This window comes from Herpailurus yagouaroundi, unplaced genomic scaffold (genome assembly GCF_014898765.1).
Source record: "Herpailurus yagouaroundi ecotype Mexico unplaced genomic scaffold, PumYag 249, whole genome shotgun sequence".
Classification (NCBI taxonomy): Eukaryota; Metazoa; Chordata; class Mammalia; order Carnivora; family Felidae; genus Herpailurus; species Herpailurus yagouaroundi.
Window position 1 is genome coordinate 350832 of NW_024412466.1, and position 17356 is coordinate 368187.

Here is a 17356-nt window from a genome sequence, read left to right on the forward strand (position 1 = left end):
TCCATCCACTCCTGTGTTCGCTTGCTTCTGGGCGCCCTCAGCAAAGTTGGGTCCCCCCCCCCCCCCCCAGAGAGTCAGCGTCACTGCTGTCCTTCCACTGTGCCCCCAGTAGGCATGCCTCTGGCTCACAAGTGTAACCAGGTTGTGCTCAACGCTGACAGGCTCAAAGAGGATGATGTGACCATGAGGCTGAGTAGGTGTGGGCAAGCAAGCTAGCAGAGGAGTGGATGGAGAGGGGACAGTCGTTGGGAGAAGGGTCCGAGGACAGGACTCATGGACAGCTGGACAGGGTGAGGGGTATGCGGAAGGTCCGACAGACAGCTGGACAGGCCAGTGGGGCAACCCAACGAGGACACGCACCCGCCCAGGGTGGGGTGGCCCTTTCCGGCATCCCATCAGGTCAGCACGTGCCCTGCTGTCACGTATTTGTGTGCTAACCTGACCCCACCCAGCATGGAGGCCCCATTCCTTTCTGTTTCCTCAAGCCGGGCTTCCCTGATTCCCTGGTGTCTACCCTCTCTCTGCCTGTGGGGAACCCTCAGGTGAGAGAAAGGACAGAGGACGTGTTGGCAACTACTGGGCAGGGGACCACAGCTGCCGGGGACCTCCACAGTGCCACCCCCTGACCTGAGCCAGCTACCACGTGGCAGGCTAGCACTCCAGTGACCCGCACTGGGCCCTGTGCCTGACCCTGGACAGTGTCAGCCTCTTCTGGCCACAGCCCCTCTGCTCTGTCCAGGCCGAACTGCACCTGGCTATGGGCCTTGCCCCGCTCCTTCAGAGAGGTCGCTGTTCCTGGCGACGAAGCCCACGCGGGCAAAACAGACTGGAGCAGCGTAGCTGTCCCATGGGGCCCGACTTTGCTGCTCTGTGTGACCTCAGGCTAGTGTCTGGGTCTCAGTTTCCAAAGCCATTTATGGAGAGCGGGTGTGAGAGGTGTGCAAGTGAGCAGGTGCCTGACGGGATGGGCAGCGAGAGCCTTATGGGCTCTGGTTAAGATGGACAACTGAGAGAGCCCCGGTCAGGGGAGGGCTAGGCGCCCAGCCTCGGCCTCCCTCCGGGGCTGCTCAGCTTCCCACCCGCCCGCCGGGCGAGCACCCAAGGAGGCACCGGCCACCAAGCCCCACCCCTTGCCCCGAGGCCCCGCCCCTGGAGTGAGGTCCCGCCCCCTCAGGCCCACCTCCCGAGCCCGCCCAAATCCGCGCCTCCGGAGCTCCGGCGGTCAGAGCTGAGCGGCCTAGGCCGTGTCCTGGACCGTCCGGAGCAAGCAGACCCCGAACCGGGTCTTTAGAGAAACCTTGGAACGCGGAGGCTTCTGGGGAATAAAGTTCCCACCGGCCATCCTAGGCCTGTTTCACGCATGCGCCAGCCTCCGCCTCGCAGCAAGGGGCGGAGTCTGTAGGGGCAGTGGGTGGGGCTTCTAGAGCCTGCGCAATGAGCATCTGTCGCACACCTGCGAAGTCCGAGGGGCTCGGGGGCCCCGCTTCCCTCCACACCCGGTGCCGCAAAGGTGGAATTCGTGTCCGGACCGGTCTGACTGGCCTCATGCAGGCCGCCCCGGTCACGCTGGCTTCTGGGCCACCTCTGATTTGATCCCTCCCTCCCTGGGGGCTCCGTTGGGCACCAAAGACTGGGGGCGCAGGTCCTTGACCCACCCTACTGCCCTAATCGCTCCGAGGGGTGAAGATCACCAGTGCCAGGCCCAGACCCAAGTACTCACATCCACTGTCATCCCGTCACACACAGACACACACACACACATACACACACACACACACGCACACACACACGGCGACCCTGTGTGGCAGGTGCTACCTGCCAACTTACAGATGAAAGTGGGAGACGCTGGTGGGGTGGGGAGCTGGTGGTGGTCCCTGAGCGCGCCAAGAGAAGCTGCATTTTCAGAAATGAGCTACAAACAACACTTGCGAACGAAGCCCCTGTCGTCGCCAATTGTAAGGTCAGTTTTAGCAAAGGTGTGTAAATAAAACATTTTTTATCAGTTAGAAACCTATAAACCTCAGAGCAGTTTGTGCTCTCAGACATCTTAGCCTCTGTCTGCCAGGCAGAGGCTGTTGGTTGAAGTGAGGACCTCTGCCCTCTGCCTCAAAACAGGGGTCCTGAGGTAGGCGACTGATGGCTGGGGTTCCCCAGCCCACCGCAGGCCTGGGAGCTGAGGCTGACTTCAGGCTCACCTCCTGCCCTCCTTCCTGGCGAGCTGCAGGTCCTGGGAGGGATGACGACGTGCCTCGGATGCATGGAGGCTGAGTCACCCAGGCTGGCCGTGCCCCTCGGAGCCCAGGCCGGGCCACCACCCACCTGAGAAGGAAGGGTGGGTGGCTGCTGTGCTGGGAGAGCTGGGGCCTCCTGGGATCTTGGGAACCCCATCTTTGAGCTCCGCCCCACGGCCCCGCCCCTCCCCAGGAGGGAAAAGGCAGCTGCCAGTTGCTTGCCTCACAGGCACTGGGACCCGGCCCACAGGACGAGAGGGGACGCCGCTGCCATCAGCACTGCAGGTGGGTCCTGGGCTGAGGGGCTCCCCTGCACTGGGGCTCGGCCGCGGGGACGGCACGGCTGCATCTCCCGGCCTCCCCACCCCATCCCCCACCGCCACGCGGGGAGGGCAGCTGGGAGACCTCGGCCCTCACACCCAGCTCACCCCCACGCGCACCCACACGACACGTACGCCTTGTACACCCCGGTGTCTCCGCAGCCAGGCCCATTGCGGGTTGGGCACCCTCCTGGGCTGCAGCTCTGCCCCTCCGCTGAGCTGATTCTGTCTCTCCTGCCTGCCCCCGCCAGGCTGGGCCATGGACCCACATGAGATGGTCGTCAAGAACCCGTATGCTCATGTCAGCATCCCTCGGGCTCACCTGCGGCCTGATCTGGGGCAGCGCCTGGAGACGGCTCCTCCTTCCTTGGGGTCCCAGCCTCTGCCTGTGGGATCCTGCACCTCGGAGCCCACCGGGCTCCTGCAGCCCTCCGAGGAGGCTCCAGGGAGCAAGGGGGCCACGGGGACCACCCGGGGCCAGGGCCGGCAGAGCCGGCGGCAGCCCTGCGACGCCCACAGCGGTGGGCAGCGCCCGGCAGGACTGACCTACGCCGGCCTGCCACCCATCGGGCGCGGGGATGACATCGCCCACCACTGCTGCTGCTGCCCCTGCTGCCACTGCTGCCACTGCCCTCGCCTCTGCCGCTGCCACAGCTGCCGCTGCGTCATCTCCTAGCCCAGCCCCTGCCGGGCCGAGGGGCCTCCCGCAGGACCCCAGCGTGGCTCAGGCAGCCACAGCGGCGCCCACGTGTTTGGGGCAGCCACCGGACCCCGGTCGTGGGAGGTGGCCACTTTCCACCCTGGACAGGAGTACCTACCCGCCACAGAGGCCAACAGCCCAGCTCCGGCCCCTTGAAACAGAGCCCGGGGCACTGGCTGTAATGGCAGCCCCGGGGACACCCTTGACCACCTCCCTCAGGGCCCGCAGCCCCGGCAATAAATCAGAGTGACCTTTGTTCTGGTGACTCTTCTCTGCTGCTGCCCCCCTTGAAGTGGGTCCCGGGCTGGACGCAACCACCGGCCTCAAGCCCCTGTGGTACGTTCAGGGGTGGGGAAGCCACTGATGACATCCCAACCTGTGCTGCAGGTCTCCGGTCCACCCAGAGGCTGGACAGGAGGGGTGGGAGTGTGTCCCCTGCCCTGGCCCAGACGGGCCCGGGTTCAAGCTGTCTTGTGTTCCTTCGGGCTGAGGCCGAGCCTGAGAGGTCAGCCAGTGGGTCAGACGAGAGGAGGATGTGGTGTTTGGAGCCATGTGGTGTTTGGAGGAGGGTCACGTTGGCGGGACCGCGCGGGTGGGGCCAGCACTGGCAAGTTTCTCAGAGCGGGGGGCCCAGGCAGCCAGGACCGAGCCCTGCCCACCCGTGAGTCACGGCCCTACCTCGGGCGGGGTGTTTTTCTGGTTCCCCGTGAAACGTCCCATTCCTGCACATCTGTTGTGTGGCACCCAAGCCATGCTGCTCATCTGGTGTCCAGCCTCCAGGGCCTGGGCCTCCCGGACGAGGTGAGCAGAAAAGGAACTGGCCGGTGAGGCCCCTCGGAGAACATGTCTCCCCTCTGTCTGAGCAGGGTGATGTGCCTGCCTGGGGTGGGGGTGGGGGTGGGGGTGGGGGGACGAGTGGAGAGCTGAGCTGCTTAGCACTGTCCTCACCTCACTGCCGAGGGGAGGCTGGGATGCCAGGGCAAGGAGCGAGTGGTAGGGCCGGCGCTGGGCACTCTGTGCCTTCCAGGGCCAGGCAGGGCCAGCCAGAGGAGGAAGCCGAGCTGGCCTTGCCGGATGGACGGGTCCCGGTGCCAGCCCTTCCCCGACCCAGGGTGACTGGCCACAGGGCAAGACCCGTCTCTGGGTGTGGGTGGATATGTCATTGGCCTGACTGTACAGGGGCTCCGGTGCGCCAGTTTCCTGGCCCCTGCCCCATGGCCTGCCTCTACCAGAGGATGACCCCACCCAGTCCGGCCCCGGAAACCTGTCCAACCAGACAGAGAGGCTGTGGACTGCCAGGGTGGTAGGAGTAAGGAGGAGCCCCTCCGGCTCTGACTTCCTCCCAGCTGAGTAGTGAGGGTGCCGAGGGTCCTGACCCCATCCGGACCATTCTTGACGCACCCCGTTCTGCTGTGCCCACAGTCATGGTCACTGGGCTGGCCTGGGGGCTATGGCCAGGCAGATGCTGGGGGGGGGCGGGGTGTAGCCTCTAATGGGGTCGACCAGGGCTAGCCACAGTGCCCTGCCCCTCAGGGAGGTTCTGGGTGGTCCGTGTGTGTGTGTGGGGGGGGGTCTCCACACCTGTGCTTGAGCACCCCCTTGGGACCTCGTGGGGCTGGCCACTGCCGTATGATAGGGACGGAGGGGACAGACCAGGTGGGAGGAAGGTGCTGGGACAAATCAACTTGGACACACACACTATGATTGAGCTTTGGGGGAGCAGGACCCCTCAGGGCTCGGAGCCCGTGAGGGTTGTAGCAGGTTACCTGGAAGAGGCGGTGTTCGAGCTGGGAGCCGAAGGATGGAGACACGCAGGTCAAGGCCGGAGAGCTTTCCTGGTGTGAGGTGGGGGGAGCATTAAGAGGAGGGTGGGAGAGGGTCTGGGCGGCCGGGGTGGGGACAAGGACCATGGTGAGCTGTGAAGCCGGGCCTGGGTGGGGGCCTAGTGGAGCTGGGTCCAGGCATGGAGGGGCGGGGGGGGGGGCGAGGGCAGACTGGGGGGGCACCTTATCTCCTGCTGAGTTGGTGGTGCCTGGTGGATCCAGTTGCAAGCGCTTTGTGGCTGAAAGGAGAGCCCACTGCCTCCCTGCTGCCTCGCCTGTGCTCGGCCAGTAATGCGAGCCCCAGCGAGGGAGCCGCAGGGCGGCCTGGGTCCCCCCCTCAAGCCCCGGACGTCCTCTGGACAGAGCTGCCCATGAGAGTGGATGCAGGTAAGAGAGGCCTGGGGCTCAGGCCGGCTGGGGTGCGGGGCGGTGTGGAGCTGGGCAGGAGGGCCCAAACAGGGGGACAGGATGCTGCCTGGTCGGCAGCCGCAGGAGCCCGGCCTGGGCCCAGGCCCCGGCGTCTGGGGCCCCACTGGCCACCACCCACCCTCTCAGGTCTGCAGAGGCCCAGGCCAACCCCCCACCCCCGGGGTCGGGGCCCAAACGGTGCCAGACGACGGCAGAGGCAGGCAGGGTGGGCTGCAGCGCCCCTGCTCGCCTCCCCCAGGATGCTGCAGCCAGAGAGCTCCCGGGTCTCCGAGGAGGGGACTGCCACTGGGTCCCGGCGCGGTGACTGCATCATCTGCTACTCAGCCTACGACCTGGCCGGGCACCTGCCGCGCCGCCTCTACTGCGGCCACACCTTCTGCCAGGCGTGCGTGCGGCGGCTGGACACGGTGGCCCACGAGCAGCGCTGGGTCCCCTGCCCGCAGTGCCGCCAGAGCACACCCACGCCCCGTGGAGGGGTGGCCATGCTGGACCTCGACCTGGCCGCCTTCCTGGCTGTCAGGGCTGAGCGGGAGCCGCCTCGCATGGAGCCCCAGCGTCCCGCGCCCCCCAAAGGCAGCACCGCTGTCACTCAGCAGCCAGCCAGGCTCCGCCCCGCCTTGGGCACCCAGCCCCACTTCCCCCAGCCCAGACGCTGCTGCAGCTGCGGCCTCTGCTGGGACACCCTGGACAGTCCCCAGGTCTGAGTCCACCGCCCGCCGAGGACCTGCTGTCCACGGCATGCTTGTCGTGGAACCTCCGACTGCCGTGCAACCAGCCCGGAACGGCCTGGGACCCCACACGGACACCCCCAGACCGCAGCCTGAGTGTGGGGGCTGTGCCCATGGTACCGTGAGGCTCTTTGAGAAGCCGGTTACCTCTTTCCCGTCTTGGCCAGGATTCCAGGGCTTCAGGCCAGCCTGACTGTGTGCGTGGTGAGTGAGGGCTGCTGCGCTCAGAGTCTCCTGCAAGCCCAACCCAGGTCTGGACTCAGCTCAGAGGACGCCTCCACGGGTCTCTGGCTAAAAAAGTCCCACAGGTGGGAACCAGAGCAGAGAGCCACCTCCTTCAGCCCTGTCTTGCAAAGCATCCCTGTGAAGTTCATTTATTCAACAAAGCTCACTGAGCACCCACTACGTGTTGGGCACTGTTCCGGCAGGGTCCCCTGCAGGCACAAAGTCCCTGTTGTGACAGATGTCCAAGGAGCGGGCCCCGGGGCGCGGCTGGCTCTAGGCCCAGAGAGGCTGGGGGCCTGCCCGAGATGGCACAGCTCAGTAGGACCCCTCCCACGCTAGGCCTTTTCCTGGCCTTCAGCTTCCGCTTCCGTCTACCTCATAATGGCCACCACACAGACCCTTCAGAGGGGCCAGAGAAGGTTCTGGAGGCTGTGGACACAGACATTCCCTCAAGTCAGGCTGCAACATCCCCATCCCCATCCCGAAAGGGGCTGTCACACTGTCACACTGCCTCTGGGAGGAACTGCTGGGCCTGCCCCGGGCAGTGGGTGCAGGACAGGGAGGGACAAGAAAATTTGCTGAGAGGACACTCAGAAACCTCCTCCTTCTCTGGGGCAAAGTCCCCCAGGGCACACAGCGATTGGTGGGCAGCAACTATACCAGGGCACCGTGGCCCGAGGGGGAGGGCAAGGAGCATGCCCCAGCAGGGGCAGCAGGAAGGGGACTGACCCCGAGAGGCGCCCACAAGCCACGGCGCCAGTCAGGACTCTCCGGGGGGAGGGAGCAGGATGGGCTGAGTCTTCCGGTCCAGGTGGGACAGGCAGTGGGCTGGGCAGCACCGCGGCCTGGGGGACGGGCCCTGCCCCCGCCCCCAACTTGCAGATGGAGGCGCAGTGCCCTCCACCATTACTGCCCGCCACTGAGGCTGGGCCCGCTGGGAGCACTGCTGGGCCCAGCCCTGCCCTGAACTTGGGTCTGAACTGGAAGACTTCGGGGGCTGGGGCCCTCCCCACCCGGTGGGTGCAAAGCGCCTCCCTCCCACTCTTCTGATGGGGTAGGGACCACCACAGTAAGGTCTGCAGAGCTCAGGGCAGACTTCTCAAGGGGCCTCCAGGCCAACCAGCCAGAGTGCCAGCATCCTGCCCTTGCCCTGCCCTTCCCCGCCCTACCCAGGGCAGGCGGCACACAGCGTCTGGTCGTGCCACACAGGGGTCTACTTACGCTAGTCCTGCACTCAGAGCCTGTGCCCAGCCCCGCAACACCCCTGGCCTGGCCCAGGGCCCATCCAGGGAGGAAGCCCACTCGAAGAGGGCTGGGCTGGGGGCCCAGAGCACCTGCCACAGGGCAGCAGTGCAGCGTGGACAAGGCAGGCACCTGGGGCTGTGACAGGTACCCCTCGGGAGCCTCAACTCCTGGGTAAACATTAATGGGGCTCAGTACACAGCAGGTCATGTGTGCGCCCAGCAGATCTTTGACCGGCAGCTGCTCCCGCCCTGTGTTTCCTCCCCGCAGGTGCCCCCTCACTACCCTCACAGGTAGGAGCTTCCAGAACCAGGTGGGGGCCCAGGGACACCGAGACAAGGGCTGGTGACCTCCCGGCCCAGGGCTCAGGCCCCACCCTGAGCCTCCCGAGCTGAGGACAAGAGACAGGAGGGAGGGTGACAGAAAGCTCTCCAGTACCTGGACCCTGGGGCCTGGGAGGGAGATGGGGTAGACGACTAGACGGGGGATCCAGACCCAGAGGGCTGAAGAGAGGAGCCTTGAGGCGAGGTGGGGGCACCCAAGCCCCTTGCCCTGCCCCCATCACTGGGGGGTGGGGCCCTTATCAAGCAGAGACGTCACGGTCTGGTATCAAATGCCAAAGTCTAAGCTGGGACCATCTGCAGTGTCCCTGATGACACCTGATAGGAGAGGTCCCTGGGTTCCCGGCTCCTAGCCACTTCCGGCACCCGGCACCCTGTGCCCTGGGCCACCCACCAGGTCTTCTTCCAGCCAGGACCAGCGAGGGAGCCAGGGAGCCAGGGTCCCCTCGACTCTGCCCCCGAAACGGGACTGGGCCCTCCTGACAGCTGCCTGAGGTCACTATAGCCATCCCCCATAGATGGACGAAGCAGGAAGTCGGCAAGGCGGGTGTGGGGGGGAGGGGAGGGAAGACAGAGCTCAGGTTAGAGGACCCCAGGACCTGGCGGGGCAGGGGGAGGCTATGTATCTGACCTGCTTTCCCCGCCCCCAGCAGATCCAGGCCTGGGCCTGGTCTATCCCTGCCAGAAATCCATGCCGAATTCCCTCACGGGTGGCCAGGTCCCCCCCCTTACTCTGGACACAGTTGGCCTGGTGGACCGGAGCCTGGGAAATGCAGGTACCAAGAGCCCCAAGGGACCAGGCCTCAGCCTGCCTCTCTCTCTGCCTATCCACTTAGCCCCTGACCCATTGCTCTGTGCAGGTGGGGAGGGGGCTCCTGCCTATCTCCTGGAGAGCCCATGGGGACCCATGACAATTCCAGTCAGGGCCGGACAAGCTGGAGGCCCCCTTTCCTCTCTCTTACCCCAAGCCCCTATGCCACAGTCCCCTTCACCCCCTCTGGCCCCCCACCTGGGGTGTCCTTGGCCCTACTTCACCTTGGCTCCTGCAGGGACCTCCGGTTCCGCCCCAGTCTTGGAAGAGGGGAAAATGGACCCCTGGGCCCTCCCTCAGCTGAAGGACACTGGCCAGTCCTGGAAAGGTAGGTCTTGAGGTGTCGGGTAACGGGCCAAATGGGGCTCTGACCCCCCAGGGTCTGAGCGTGGAGAGGGTCCTTAGGGAGAGAGCGCAGGGAGGAGGTTTGCCTCAGCAGGCCGTATAGAAACCTACTATGCAGACCACCGCCCCAGGGATCCTTGTCCCTCAGATCAGCTGCCTGCCCTGTCTGGAGACGAGAGCCACCCTGACCCAGCCGGCCCCTCCTCCTGCCGGCCAGTAGGCTTCTGGGAGGTCCCAGGAGTAGTCCGCTTGGCCACCCTGCCAAGGAACAGAGAGGGGACCCAGACCCTGCCTTGGGGGACAAGGAGGCAGACCCAGGCCCTGCCCTGTGAAGAGACAAGGAAGGGGGGCCCTGGCCCTGCTCTGGAGGGAGACAGGAGGAAGTGGCCCGGGAGGCATCATGGGCAGGGCAGGGCTGGGCGGGGGCTGGCACCGGGGACAGCCCTGTTCTGTGTTCTTAGAGCTCAGCGTGGCCGGCAGGGTGCTCCGGGTGGCCACTGGCTTCCTCAAGGCCTGTGGACTCCTGGGCAGCCTCTACCTCTTCATCTGCTCCCTGGACATCCTCAGCTCCGCCTTCCAGCTGCTGAGCAGTGAGTGACGGGGGTGAGGCGCGGGGGGTGGGGGGCAGTGTGCGGGCGGCCTGTCGTGCACAGCTTCAGGGCGCCGCTCTCTGGACACAGGCAAGGTGACTGGAGACATCTTTAAGGAGAACGTGGTGCTGTCCAACCCTGTGGCTGGACTGGTCATCGGCGTGCTGGTCACAGTTCTCGTCCAGAGCTCCAGCACGTCTTCTTCCATTGTGGTCAGCATGGTGGCCTCCAAATGTGAGTGCACCCCCTCTCCTCCCGGGACGGTGGTGGCTGGGCAGGGTACGGGAGGTTGATGCAGCACCCCCACAGTGCTGACCGTCCAGGCGTGTGTGCCCATCATCATGGGCGTCAACGTGGGCACGTCCATCACCAGCACCCTGGTCTCAATGGCACAGTCAGGGGACCGAGATGAGTTTCGGAGGTGAGTTGGGAGCTGGGGAGGGCCGGGGGCCGCAAGCCAGGCCACCGCTGAGGCCACCGACCATCCCCCCCGCTCAACGCGGCAGGGCCTTTGGCGGCTCAGCTGTTCACGGCATCTTCAACTGGCTCACGGTGCTCATCTTGCTGCCGCTGGAGAGCGCCATAGCCCTGCTGGAGAGGCTCAGCGCCCTGACTCTGGACGCCACCAGCCTGCAGCCTGGGGGGCACGCGCCCGACATCCTCAAGGTGCTAACGCAGCCTCTCACACACCTCATTGTGCAGGTGAGGAAAGTGCTGCCCTCGGGCGGCCCCTCGGGCCGGGGAATGCGGGGAGTGGGGGCGGGGGGGGGGGGAGCCCCAGCCTCCGTCCTGGGCCCTGCACTGGGTGGGGGGAACAGAGGGCAGAACGAGCCGGGCTGTGGGCGTGAGTCCAGGCGAGCGGGTCCAGTACCCGGTCACAAGGCCTCTCTCCCCCAGCTGGACACCGATGAGATTGCAAGCAGTGCCACGGGCAACGCCACCAACAGCAGCCTCATTAAGCAATGGTGCGGCACCAGGGAGGTGATGGTGAGGTGCCTCTGACCCCTGATCTCTGACCTGCCGAATTACTCGGTCCCGCCGGCTCTGAGCCGGTCCTGAGCCTGCCCTGCCTCGCCTCCCCAGACCTCGGGGAACAGCAGCGACTGTGGAGAGGCGGCCTCCGGCCCCTGCCCTGAGAGGAACGGAACGGCTGCGGTGGAGCTGCTGCCCTGTGAGGCCCGGCGCGCGGCCGCTCCGGCCCCGCCCCCCCCCCCCCCCCCCCCCCCCTCCCCCGCCCCGTGGTTCACCAACCCAGCCCTGCCCCCAGGCCACCACCTGTTTGTGGGAACCACGCTCACGGACCTGGCCGTGGGCTTCATCCTTCTGGCCGCCTCCCTGCTCCTGCTCTGCACCTGCCTCGTCCTCATCGTCAAACTGCTTAACTCTGTGCTGCGCGGCCGCATCGCCCAGGCCGTGAGGAAGGTCATCAATGCTGGTGCGGCCCGGAATGGGGGCATGGGGGTGGGGGGCGGGGCCGGCGGCCGGGCGGGGGGGTGACCCCGTTCCCCCCACCCTGCAGACTTCCCCTTCCCCTTCAGCTGGCTCAGCGGCTACCTGGCCATCCTGGTGGGCGCCGGCCTGACCTTCGTGCTCCAGAGCAGCAGTGTCTTCACGGCGGCCGTTGTGCCGCTCATGGGTGAGTGCAGCGGGCGGGCCCTGGGCTCTGGGCCGTAGGCGCGAGGGCTCAGGCCCGGCGGTGACCCCCCCTCCCCCCCCCCTCGGTTCCCCCAGGGGTCGGGGTGATCAGCCTGGAGCGCGCATACCCCCTCTTCCTGGGCTCCAACATCGGCACGACCACCACAGCCCTGCTGGCCGCCCTGGCCAGTCCCGCGGACATGCTGCTCAGCGCCCTCCAGGTACCACCCTCGCCCCCCTCCCCCGCCCCCTCGGAATCCAGGCCTGGGGCTTCCCCCTTGGACTCAGCTCCCTCCTGTCCAACCCCGCGGCCAGGCTGGCCACGGCCCAAGCTCTCCTGGGACCCACCTCCGGCTGCTGGGTCGGACCCACAGCCCCACCTCCTCGAACCCTAGGGATCCTGTGGACGTCCCTCCGAGCCCCAGCCCCGCTCTTGCTCCCCTGGGCCCACGTCATTTCAAGGGTCATGTGGTCTTGGGTGCCTTCTCCTCCTTCTGGCAGCCCCTGCCCGGCCTCCCTCGAGGAATCCCCGTGCTCCACTCCCAACCCTGTGCTGCTGGCTGTGCTCCTTCAAGGCATCCTGGTCCTGGGGGGCCTTAAGCCCCTCTATTGCACCTCCTCTGGGATGCACCCCCCTCCCCTACCATCTAAACCCGACAACATGCCCTCTTTCTGCCAAAACCCCGCCTCACCTGTGCCAGGTGCTCCAAGTTGTTGTTGCACACGACCGCAATTCTGCCTCCAGGATGCCTCCCTCTAGTCCCCTAGCTCTGTGCCCCACACCCAGTCACATTTAGTCCTGCCGACTCCGTCTCTAAGTCACCCCTTCGTTGGCCCACTGCCCTGGCTCGAGTTTCCGTCCACCACTGGCTCTGCCCCAATGCCCAGACAGGCGCAGCTCCTGAAAGCCCAGACAGATCTTCTGCCCACCAGGACACGAGCCCCAGCCCTCCCCGCCATCCACCTGCATTTTTGCCTCTGCTCTGTCCACTCGGATCCTCTCGGTGCAGGTCCCTGGTCCACCCCCTCCAGACTGCACCTTTCACACCGACTCCTCAAGTCCAGCAGCCCCTGGAGGGGACTATGTTCCCTGCACGTGTGGCCCTGCACCTCCTCCCCACAGGAGCCAGGCCAGAGGCCAGGGGAGGGCCAGACCCATGTGGTCATTGGTGGCGTAGTCACCACACTGGGATGCTGGACTGGGCTCCCTAAGTGTGTGTGGGGGAGAGGAGGCGAACCTGAGGAGTGCACCCACACCTGGCCGGAATCTGTCCCCCTGGGTGGCCCTTCCGGGCCAACAAGTGGACCTCTATCGGGCTCTGGATTTAGTACCCTTTAGGTTGGGGGTGGGGAGCAGGAGGAGCAGGTGTCCTGGGTAGCCTAGGGGGACCTGTGTGTCAGGCCCAGGCTCCCAGCCCCTGCCTGCCCCCGGACCTCTAGGTTGCCCTCATCCACTTCTTTTTCAATCTGGCTGGCATCCTGCTGTGGTACGTGGTGCCTGTCCTGCGGCTGCCCATCCCGCTGGCCAAACGCTTCGGGGACGTGACCGCCAAATACCGCTGGGTGGCCATCGCCTATCTGCTGCTCAGCTTCCTGCTGCTGCCGCTGGCCGCCTTCGGGCTCTCCCTGGCAGGGAGCACAGTGCTGGCTGCAGTCGGAGGACCCCTGCTGGGGCTGGTACTCCTCGTCATCCTGGTCAATGTCCTGCAGCGGCACCGGCCAGCCTGGCTGCCACGCCGTCTGCGGTCCTGGGCCTGGCTCCCGCTCTGGCTCCATTCTCTGGAGCCCTGGGACCGCCTGGTGGGCCGCTGCTGCCCCTGCAGGGTCTGCAGCCCCCCTCCGGCCGCTGCCAAGGAGGCCCACTGCTACGAGAACCCTGAGGTCCTGGCCTCCCAGCAGCTGTGAAGGGTGGGCACCCCCACTTCGTGGACTTCTGGGTGCCCTGGGGGGACTTCCGAGTCACCTAGCTTGGCTTCTTTCCAAATAAACAAGGCTATAAACCAGGTGTGAGTGGTCTTCACTCCCCCGCCTGGGGACGGCCCCTGAGCTGGCTCCCGGGGGACATGGAGGTGGACAAGCGCCAGCTGTCCCCGGCCGACACTCGGGACCCACTGCAAGTCCGTGTGGGTGGGGGCACGCAGCTGGCCCCCGAACCCCAGGCCGTAGCCGGTTCTCTCCCGAGCGGCTGCCACTCGGGAGGTGGACACATCCCTCAGCAAGAACCTGTGCTCTGAGGAGGCTGGACGTGTCTGGGGCCCTTCCCCATGGGTGCAGCCGTCTCCCATCCCCCCCCCCCCCGCCCGCAGAGGACGTGGCCTGGGAGCCAGGCGTGGGCAACCTCTCCGAGGGCCAGCCCCATGGGTCCCGCAGGCGCACAGGGAGCGAGGAGGCCAGTGTGAGGACCAGGAGGCCCCAGGCTGCCCCTGTCCGTCTCTCTCAGATGGGTGGGGTGCAGGGCAGCGTCCGGGTGAGACACAGGGCTGTCTTGGGCCCAGCGGAGCAGGCACTCAGCACCCCCCAGGAAGCAGGTCCTGCCCCTAGAGCCACCTGCACCTGGAGCCCATGCCTCCCCAAGCCCCTCGGCTGTGAGGTGGGCGAAGTTCAGGTGAGGGGGTGAGGCTGAGCGATGTCCACCCACCTGAGGGTGCACCCCCCACCCGGGCTCCGGCTTGCCCCTGCCCCTCCCTGCGGCAGGGGCGTGGCCCACTTCCACCCTGTAAGGCTTGTCTGCCTGCCAGCCAGTAAGCTGACTCCAGGGAGTCAGGGCCTCCCTGCTCCCATCCCAGGGCTTCCTACAGCACCCCTCTCACCTCCCCACCCCCGCCCAAAACAACGGAAGCTTCTTAGGTAGAATTACATCTGTTGCCCAGAACTCACGCACCGAGGGGCACATGCCCACCTCCATCAGAAGTGGAGATGACCCTGGACAGGGGTCTGGGTTGCCCAGTTCTGGTCTGTGCTGCTGTCTGTTCTGGTCTGTGCTGTGCTGCTGCTGTGGTCATCACCTCCTCCTTGTCCAGGGAATGCTGCCCGCTGGGGGAGGCACCTCTTTCCCAGGCCCTCTGGGTCTGCCTACCGGGACCCAGTGTGGGAAGAGGTCTGAATGGCCAGGAAGAGGAGGCCTGAGGAGTCCCGGGTCACTTCTTGCCCTTGGTCCCGCCTTTCCACTCCCCCTCAGAACTCCCAGCCCTCCCCATGTCCTCTCAGCTCTCGGTCCCCTCACTCCCCATGTCCCCTGCCACCCCCCCCCCCAAGATCCCAGGCCTCCTAAGCCTGAGGTTCACTGCCCACTGAGGGAGGTAGCTACTTGTTCTGGGGCTCATGGGATCAAGACCCCCGCCGCAGGCTCATCCACGACAGCTTGGTTCCCTCCGATTTCAGTGACCTCAGGACGCTCCTGGTGGTGGACATCAGCCTCAAGGTTCCTCTGATGAAAGTTCCCAGAGGTGGGGCTGGGCCTGGCTAGTTCCCTGGGGAGACTGGGGGTGGTGGTGGTGGTGGTGGTGGAAGCTTTCTGTCCCCACTGTGGGGACACAGAGAGAGGGGAAGAAAGTACCCCATGCATCCTTCCTTCCGGGGCGGGTGAGGCCGCCCACAAAGGCTGACTGCAGGTCCTTTGAGGCCGTGAAGGACTGTCTGCCTGCTGCCCCTGCCTGGCGGTAACGCACCCTCCCGCTGGGACCATGGCCACGAGTAAACAGAGCCTTCGTTTGTGGATGCCTCCAACAGCTGCAGGCTGGGGCAGGAGGGGCAGGCGCCCAGCACTCCCACGGCCCCTGCCCAGGCTTCCCAGCACGTCTGGCCCTCTCTGCCCTGCATGGCTCCCGGCCACAGACCCCCACGGGGCCCAGGCCCCCGGGGCTGGCCCTGCTGCCCCATTGAGGCCCATCTCTGCACACTGTGGCAGGAACTGCTTTGGCTCAGGGTGGGGATCTGCAGGGCCTCCGCCGGCCAGCCCAGTGCAGCAGCAGCCACCTTGGTTCTTGGGCCCAAGCCTGAGAGCCACAGGGAGACTCGTGCTGTCTTGTTCCCAGTGTCCATCTCACGGGGACAATGGGAAGGGCGAGGTGGACAAGCTGGTGTCTCAGAGCTCGGAGGCTCACACCTGGGCAGAAACACAGCCTCTGTTCCATCACCCATATGAAGCGGAGGTGCCACACTGAACTGTGGGCACGGGCCTTTTCCAGAAAGTGGGGATGTCAGGCCATACACCCTGGGGGAAGGCAATGAGAAGAGAAGGCTTTGACAGACATCTCAAAGAGCAACCTCCCCAGGGCTTTGTACCACCCGCTGGCTCATGGGGGGGGGGGGGGGACATCTGAGCTTCTCTCTCACCCGATTTGCGGGTTTATGACTGCCACAGAGCCGGGCCTTGCCGACTGCTGCTTGGGCAGCTGAGTTACTTTGCAGGGCACTGTGAGGCAACCGGGATGCCAGGCAGTGACCTCGTGCACAGCACCTGCTGGGGGGAGGGAGACCCGTGAGCACCAGAAGCTAGGTCCACCTTCCCGGCAGGTATGTGGGGGAGGGGGCTGGTTCCCCAGGCCCCGCTGGGAACTGACTGCTGACTCACCCTCCAGGCCAGGACCGCAATCCGGAGGAGCCCAGCTGCAGACCGCTCTCCAGGGGATGAAAATGCTAACCTCTGTGCCAGCATGCTGCTTGTCTCAACAATTTCATCCACAGTTCAGTTTCGGACGTCGCATTCCATAATATGTTAAGGTCGCACGTATGCCACAGTAACGCGGTATCGCATACCGTAGGGTGTTATGCAAAGAGAGTGCGTTCTCCTTACGGAAAATAACCAGGTATTGCCCCCCAACACCTCTGGGTCGGGAGACAAAGGAAGCAGGAAGTTCCCTGAGAAAACCAGAATCTAGGGAGGCTCCAGTGGCCACAGCAAGGGAGACAGGTCAAGGCTGACCAAAGGGTGTGATTCAGTTGTTCTAAAATGTTACAAAAACGTACGCAAATGCAGTTTTTAAAACGACTGATTAAAAATGCGACCATATGTAATTTAACTGTTTTTCCTTCACAAACTACAGAAAAAGTAAACGCATTTGTCAAGCCCAGGTATGGTGGGGGGGGGGGGGCGGGGACGGAGCGCCCGGAGATCGGGGGCCCGCCCTCGTCTCCACGCAGCTCTGTGCGCCCCTGGGGCCGAGGCACCAGGCGACCGGCGCGGGGCCAACTCGTCTCCACAACAAGTGCGCGCCGCGGCCAGGCAGGCCCCCGCCCTTCCCTCCCCTCCCCAGGCCCCGGGGCCGAGGCCCCACGTGCTCCCTCACCTGACCGCGACCGGAGCGGGCGCTGGGACCGAGGAGGGCAGCCCGGGACCGCCAGGCCTCGCCCACACGCTCGTCCCGGCGCCGCCCCCGCTCCCGCCCCCTCGTTTCGTTCCCCGGGGTCCTAGGCAGCCGTGCCGGAGAAGGCGCTCGGCTGGCCCGGCTCGCGCGCTCGCCCCCCGGGGCTGCAGTCTCCTGCACGTGTGCGCGCGCGGCCCGCAAGGGCACAGCCCTACGCCGCCGCCCCACCTGCGTTTCCCGGGGCGCGGACCGCGGACTGCGCCCACCCGGCGGCCCGTCCGGCTGGCCCTCCCCGGGGCGATAAGTCCCAGCCCGCGCCCGCAGCCCGCCCCCGGAGCCCGCCCCCCCCCGCGCGCGTCCCCGCGGCACTGCGGCGGTTACCAGGACGCTGGCCCTAGGTCGGCGTGCTCTCCGGAGCCAGCCAATGAGAGGACAAATCAATCATTTGAAACACCCAATGGCCAGAGTACTGCAGCGCGAGGGAGGGGTTTTTGATAGGGAGAGCAGAGACCGAGGCTGACCAATGAAGAGCGAACGGCGGTGGGAAGGTGGGCGTTAGGCGGTTGGATTGACGGGAAACACAGCCAGTCAAACCAGGATGTTTGCCAGCCTCGTTCTCGCGGCCCAATA

General features: G+C 65.8%; 3 protein-coding genes and 1 long non-coding RNA gene across 8 annotated transcripts; 3 read left to right on the top strand and 1 right to left on the bottom strand.

The window, feature by feature from the left end:
* The first annotated feature begins 1397 nt into the window (after positions 1-1397).
* Positions 1398-3507, top strand: CYSRT1 (cysteine rich tail 1). The gene is made up of 3 exons (XM_040460210.1): positions 1398-1960; positions 2461-2516; positions 2803-3507. The coding sequence occupies exons 1-3, from the start codon at positions 1830-1832 to the stop codon at positions 3225-3227; spliced, it is 612 nt and encodes a 203-aa protein (XP_040316144.1). The 5' UTR covers positions 1398-1829; the 3' UTR covers positions 3228-3507.
* A 311-nt stretch (positions 3508-3818) lies between these two features.
* RNF224 (ring finger protein 224) lies at positions 3819-6636 on the top strand. The gene is made up of 2 exons (XM_040460209.1): positions 3819-4052; positions 5742-6636. Exons 1-2 carry the CDS (start codon positions 4003-4005, stop codon positions 6205-6207), a joined length of 516 nt encoding a protein of 171 aa, XP_040316143.1. The 5' UTR covers positions 3819-4002; the 3' UTR covers positions 6208-6636.
* Positions 4984-7790, bottom strand: LOC121020248 (uncharacterized). 2 transcript variants are annotated; one of them, XR_005786035.1, is made up of 4 exons: positions 7678-7790; positions 6379-6465; positions 5258-5313; positions 4984-5086 (listed from the first exon to the last, which is right to left on the bottom strand). It is a non-coding gene; the product is annotated as an uncharacterized LOC121020248 (long non-coding RNA). The 2 variants fall into 2 exon arrangements; XR_005786036.1 differs by lacking the exon at positions 5258-5313 and having other exon boundaries at positions 5009-5086.
* On the top strand, positions 6209-13425 carry SLC34A3 (solute carrier family 34 member 3). Of its 4 annotated transcripts, none has more exons than XM_040460199.1 (13): positions 6209-6539; positions 8693-8815; positions 9089-9178; positions 9657-9785; positions 9876-10019; positions 10095-10206; positions 10292-10487; positions 10683-10772; positions 10869-10956; positions 11053-11220; positions 11305-11421; positions 11517-11641; positions 12861-13425. In XM_040460199.1, the coding sequence occupies exons 2-13, from the start codon at positions 8731-8733 to the stop codon at positions 13323-13325; spliced, it is 1809 nt and encodes a 602-aa protein (XP_040316133.1). In that variant the 5' UTR covers positions 6209-6539; positions 8693-8730; the 3' UTR covers positions 13326-13425. The 4 variants fall into 4 exon arrangements, with proteins under 4 accessions (XP_040316133.1, XP_040316131.1, XP_040316132.1 ...); XM_040460197.1 differs by lacking the exon at positions 6209-6539 and adding an exon at positions 6768-7991 and having other exon boundaries at positions 8690-8815; XM_040460198.1 differs by lacking the exon at positions 6209-6539 and adding an exon at positions 6768-7991.
* Positions 13426-17356: the final 3931 nt, after the last annotated feature.

What these genes read in the sequence shown, in the direction of transcription:
- CYSRT1 (XM_040460210.1), top strand. Translation starts at nt 1,830, where the DNA reads ATGAAAGTGGGAGACGCTGGTGGGGTGGGGAGCTGGTGGTGGTCCCTG. An exon ending in CTGTCGTCGCCAATTGTAAG is followed by an intron (nt 1,961 to 2,460) that starts GTCAGTTTTAGC and finishes CTTGCCTCACAG; the next exon opens with GCACTGGGACCCGGCCCACA. An exon ending in CGCTGCCATCAGCACTGCAG is followed by an intron (nt 2,517 to 2,802) that starts GTGGGTCCTGGG and finishes TGCCCCCGCCAG; the next exon opens with GCTGGGCCATGGACCCACAT.
- RNF224 (XM_040460209.1), top strand. Translation starts at nt 4,003, where the DNA reads ATGCTGCTCATCTGGTGTCCAGCCTCCAGGGCCTGGGCCTCCCGGACG. An exon ending in GCCTGGGCCTCCCGGACGAG is followed by an intron (nt 4,053 to 5,741) that starts GTGAGCAGAAAA and finishes CGCCTCCCCCAG; the next exon opens with GATGCTGCAGCCAGAGAGCT.
- SLC34A3 (XM_040460197.1), top strand. Translation starts at nt 7,883, where the DNA reads ATGGGGCTCAGTACACAGCAGGTCATGTGTGCGCCCAGCAGATCTTTG. An exon ending in CACTGGCCAGTCCTGGAAAG is followed by an intron (nt 9,179 to 9,656) that starts GTAGGTCTTGAG and finishes CTGTGTTCTTAG; the next exon opens with AGCTCAGCGTGGCCGGCAGG. An exon ending in CAGCATGGTGGCCTCCAAAT is followed by an intron (nt 10,020 to 10,094) that starts GTGAGTGCACCC and finishes GCACCCCCACAG; the next exon opens with TGCTGACCGTCCAGGCGTGT.